At 43.2% G+C, this 5,337-nt stretch overlaps 1 protein-coding gene across 1 annotated transcript; it reads left to right on the top strand.

The window, feature by feature from the left end:
- Positions 1-227: 227 nt before the first annotated feature.
- On the top strand, positions 228-5,337 carry ZC2HC1B (zinc finger, C2HC-type containing 1B; the record flags this gene model as incomplete). Its single annotated transcript, XM_010077044.1, has 5 exons — positions 228-337; positions 1,315-1,463; positions 3,463-3,587; positions 4,300-4,405; positions 5,255-5,337. Coding segments are annotated over 5 exons (573 nt in total), but the record flags the coding sequence as incomplete, so codon positions are not given.

Below are 5,337 nucleotides of genomic sequence, written 5' to 3'. Positions count from 1 at the left end.
CAAATTGGAAATGGCTTCTATGTCTTATATTTGTGTCAAACTGCAGCTGTACTTGGACAGCTTTTTGAAGTTTTGCTGAACTCCCTCAGGAGTTAAACTGAACCTGAAATAAATACTGCTTCACGTCCCTGTTCCTGAACAGAAGTAATTTTAAAGCCTGGGTAAGAAAGCATCATTAACAAAGTACTACTTGAGCCCATAAATGATTGTTTTTCTTTGCATCCCAGCTGAGACATGATCCAATATGCAAGAAAGTCTTCAACAAGAAGCGCAAGCCCTTCAGCTCTTTGAAACAGAGACTGCAGGGAACAGAAATCACCACTGTGAAGAAGCAGCCACAAAAGGTGTAGTTAAAGTTGAAGCATGTGTGTTATCTCTACATGAAGTCTTTCATTCAGTGATGCTATTGTTTCCTCCGGGGACAAAGCCTGGATGTTGTGGATGAGTCTCACATATGTGCTTGACTTGATGCCAAATTCTTTCCTCTCCCCGCCCTGTGCTGCTAGTGTTTGAGAATATTTCTCCACTCAGAAGCCAAACCAGTAGGTGTCATGACTACTCTGGGCACGTAAGTGTCTCTACTTTTCTAGGAAATGTTCATGTATGCATTTTAACGATTATGTGAGTCTCTGACAGCTTTCTCATCACTTAAATCTGAAAGAGAGTGCGATCTGCGATGGTTTGGAGCATGAATGCCCCAGGTTGAACCTGTGACCTGTCCGTAGTCCCAAATTTTCCACAGATGAAGCTATGGCGATTCACCGCTATTGAACTCAAGGGTTTAAAAATGTATTTGAATTTAATTTGTTTACAGAGCTGAACATGAGGAGGCTTAAGCTCTTTCCGGAAGTTTTCTTTCATACATGGTTGGGGAGGAGGGGAATACACATGTACATACATGTATATAATTTTACCCAGAGATATCAAATCACTGCTGATCTGGTATCCATGCAGACTGCTCTTGTAAAATGTCCTTTAAAATCAATTGTGGAAAGAAACAGAAGTGCACAAAGGTTTGAAGCAAGAAGAAGAATCTGACAAGTGGAGGAAAAGGGAAGGTGTTGGTATCTTTTCTATTCACTTTTAAGCACCCTTTGGTCTGCCATGGCTAGCATGTTTTGTTGAAGGGCATTATTTGTTTATCCATCTTCTGGTGCTGTCAATGGTCAGCAAAGGGCTAAACTGGCTTTCCTATGCCTTTTGAAGTAGCAAGTTTATTTGTAACTTTTTTCCTTCCCTCAGAAAGGAATCCTCACTCTACGACTTTCCTCTGTCCCTTGCAAGGGAGAACTATAACTTGTATCTTCCTTTATTTCCATTACAGAAAGAGCCAGGGAAGAAATCTAACTGGAGGCAGCACCATGAGGACTTTATTAAGGCTATTCGATCAGCCAAGGAGGTCACAAAAGCTCTGAAGGAGGGCCGCCCTCTTCCGCCTCCTCCCCCACCAAGCATCAATCCAGGTTAGTGGTCTACTTTGTCTTATCACTGATCTGGTACCGATCTTTGGTAAAGCACTGACCTCTTATCAGCACCCACAGCCGGGCTTCAGTTTCGCACCCCCACAGCACAACACAACATTAGTTCCCTCCATACTCTCTAACTTTCAGCTGTATTCCTTGGCTTAAATGGAGTAGGAGCGCAATGCAGGTGGCAGGGAAGCAGAGAAAACCAACTGTACTTTGTAAGTTTAAAGGCAGCAAGTTTGGAGTCTGACATTAGACAATGCTTTGGGAGGAGAGTAGGGGAGCCCGTGTTCTAGCACAGGCTGTTCCATGGTATAACAGGGTGAAACACATCCCCTGACTGTTCAAAACCACGTCGTGCACATGAGTTGCCCCACTCCCATGTGGTGGCTTTTCCTCTGCCCCCTTCCCCACCCAGCCCTGCAGACAGGAGAAATCCTTTCAGAAAAGCCGGGTCTGATTTACTGCTAACAGCAGGTGTGGTCTCTGCACAGAACTCACTGTGTTAGAAGTTACAGATCCAAAAACATGCACATGTAGCCAGTATTTCTCATTATATGTGATATATGTGGGAGCAATCTTGGAAAGGGTCTAGGTGGAGTACTGCCTGCGTTGGAAGGCAGGGAGGGGGGGAGAAGGGGCTCTCTGGGCTTACTTCCAGAGCAGGAATTTGTGACTGATAGCAAAACCAGCTGCTGGGATTCCAGCCTTTCTCCTCTTCTAGATGACAGTGATGCTGTGTAAGCAGCAGGACACATCTTCCTTCCTTGATTGGGGTCAATCTCCTCTCAATTTCCACTGTTTAATTCTTTGACTGTTATTTCTCATCTGACTCTACTGACTCTAAGAGCAAACTCCTCCCTTTCCTTCTCCCTCTTGGAGGAAACCGGGTTGTGCAAGAGCAGAGGCAGTTGTGGAGAAAGGAACTGGAGAACTGCTTTTTAGAAAAGAAAAATTGCTGAGGGGCCTAGTGAGGATGTGTGTCCTCTGCTGTGGGACTGGAGAGAAAGCACATGGGTTATGGGGAGGAGGGAGAGATATTCCTCTTCCCTCTTTTCCTCCTCTAAATAGAGCCCAAGCCCCAAAACTCCCCATTCTCCTCTGAAGTGCCAGGTAGCCCTGCCAGCCCCCCAAAGCCAGGCATTTGCTCTGTCTCCTCCTCCTCTCCCCTGTGTTCAGAACCATTTTGCCCACGCTGCTGGTTCTCAGTGGCCCTTTAGGCCACCTTTTCTGGGCTGTTCCTGAGAGAAGCGATTTGTTAAGATGTTATATCTGTAATCTCAGGATAAGGATGCTTGGGCCACTTTTGTAAAAGATGCTGGGTGGGGAGGAACGGTCTGAGAATGGCAAAGGGCAGCACAAGGGCTGAACATGACTGTGTTGACCCCAAACACTGACCGTGCATCGAAACGAGTAGGAGTGCACCAGGGAGAGATGTCAAACAGCTTTTAGCAGAATCAGGACTATTACACTGTCAAAAAAGGCTCAAGGAAGCATCGCTGTGTGTTCTTCACACCTAGAAACCTGCCTCTTGGATGTGCCTCAGCTGATGGGGCACAACTTCTTCAGCAGTGTTTCACCAAATAGCCATCTTAGCGACCAAGCTCCAAAAGTAGTCATAAAATCATTGGTTTTGACTACTCAAGGAATTTCTAAATACCGCTTCTTTTTCAGATTTGTTAATTGTGAGGTTGGAGGGTGGCAACAGGACAAAGATAAAAAAATCTGCTTTTATTAATCCTCAAGGATTTATTTCTGAAAGCAGTTACTGGGTTTGCTCGGCTAATGCCATAAGCATGTATTTCAGGACCCAAGAGCTTTTCTAGACGTTTTTGTAGGTCTCCTAAAGTTTGTACTTTGGGAACTGATGGGAACTTGCCACAGGCCCCTGCAGGTGGAGCCTGCACAACTGCATGTTGTGTGCTTCAGTAAAGCGGGGCAATTCTTCTCCTGTAGCGTATAAACTGTGACCCAAGTTGTTCTTTCTTATGAACAGACTATATTCAGTGTCCACACTGCTCAAGAAGATTTAACGAGGCTGCAGCACAGAGGCACATCAAGTTTTGTGAAGGACAAGCTGTCCGCCGTGCCTTTGCTGCAAAGGCCAGCAGGCAGGCTTCGGTAAGCAAACACAGTGACACTTGTCTTGTCCTGGAGGCAGATTTACCAAACTGCAGTTCATGGTGTGTAAAGACCTATATTAATATAAAACCCAAGATTCTAGGGAAGTTTGTACTCTTAAGACAAGATACATGCTGAATATCAGCTAGGAGTTCCCCAAAACTGGAGCCCTTTGTCTGATACAAAAAGTGACAGAGTATGATAGTACAAAAAAGTTGGACAATTTCTTCAGACTCTACTGCGATTGGATTCCAGGGTAACAGCTCTAGGGAAGCAGAAACCTGGCAGCTTTTGGAATACATAGAGAAAGCTCTTCCTCTTCATTAGGGCTCCCTGCTGCTGGCAGGTTTGCTGTTCCCTACAAATGTATAGCTGATGTACTCCCTGGTCACCAGACACAAGGCCAAAGGGCTAAGCCTCTTTGAGGAATCGGAAAAGTGGAGCTAATTGGTAGTGTCTTGAAGTGATCTCCTATTTTATTACAGAAAAAAAAAAATAGTATGTAAACAGTTTCTTTAGGAGAGTACTGATTTTTTTTTTTTTTAAAGATGTTTGAAAATCTTACTACTTCTACCTATTTTGGGCAGGAAAAATGGCTTCCAAATGGGAGTTTCTTCCTAGAGCTGTTTCAACAGTGATTTGGAGAGTTGTCACCAGGCTCTGTAGGCTCCTTGCTAGAGCTGAGTGTGTGTTGTGCATCTTCTTTTACTAGGGCAAGCAACCAGTGGCTCAGAAAAAAAACCTAACCATAACAACTGCTGTGTTATCACTTCAGAAGAGAGTACAGGAAGGTGCCAATGCAGACAAACTTAGGCCAGGTAAGGAGTTCATTTAGCCATATTTATGTTTTTTTTACAACAAACTGTGATGTATTGGAGGTGGGGGGAGGCATCTTTAAAGCAGATCCTAGGCTTTGGAATCCAGTTTTCTGGTAGAATAATAAAGTTTGATTTTTTTTTTTTTTTTTTGGTTGCAAGTACAGGCCTTGACATGAAATCCTAAACTAATTTCCATACAACACTTGTTAGAAACAAGAAGGGCTAACAAATTCCAAGTGGGTGTTGTTGATATTGAATGGCTTTACAAGTCATTATCTGATCCGTTGTGCTGAGTGCATTAACAGAGATTTCCATGTGGGTTCTCAGGAGGAGCTTCTCAGCCTGTTCAGTTAGAGGTCCTCAAACAGAAGTGTCTATACAGACCTAAAATAGGCAGTCTGAGCGTGAGGTTCCCTCTGTCCCGTAAAGGACTCCATAACCTTTAGTCTTTGATGTTAAGATTTATTCCATCTTCTTTATCTTTTCTGAAGTGCACTTAGATGAAGCATCAAACTTTTCATGTTCTTCATTACATATGACTTTCCCCTTGTTGATTCAGCCTTAACATGACCACCACCACATCCCTAAAACAGTTCTCTCTAAGCAGGATACCATATAATGTATTTGCTAGCACCCTTCGCTGCTGGTAATCATGACCCATACTCGGTCTATGTTTAGAAGATGTTTTATAAAGTTATTTTAATGGTTATTTTAGTATAACTTGTGAATGATAATACATACTGGTCTCCGTATAAATATCTTTGATCCCTACATTTCTGGGTTTTATGTTGAATTTATGTAGGTTTTAATTTTTTACGACATATCAATTTTTTAAATAATGATCTGCAGAGACCTCTCCAGGAATACAGCTGAAAAATGGAAAATCTTTGGGTGTATCTCCTGGAAAAAAATCTTTAGGAGATTTTGGGTAA

This window comes from Pterocles gutturalis, unplaced genomic scaffold (assembly GCF_000699245.1).
Source record: "Pterocles gutturalis isolate BGI_N339 unplaced genomic scaffold, ASM69924v1 scaffold17378, whole genome shotgun sequence".
NCBI classification, from domain to species: Eukaryota; Metazoa; Chordata; class Aves; order Pterocliformes; family Pteroclidae; genus Pterocles; species Pterocles gutturalis.
The sequence above is the reverse complement of the archived record's forward strand: the minus strand, read 5'-3'. Positions and strand labels throughout refer to the sequence as shown.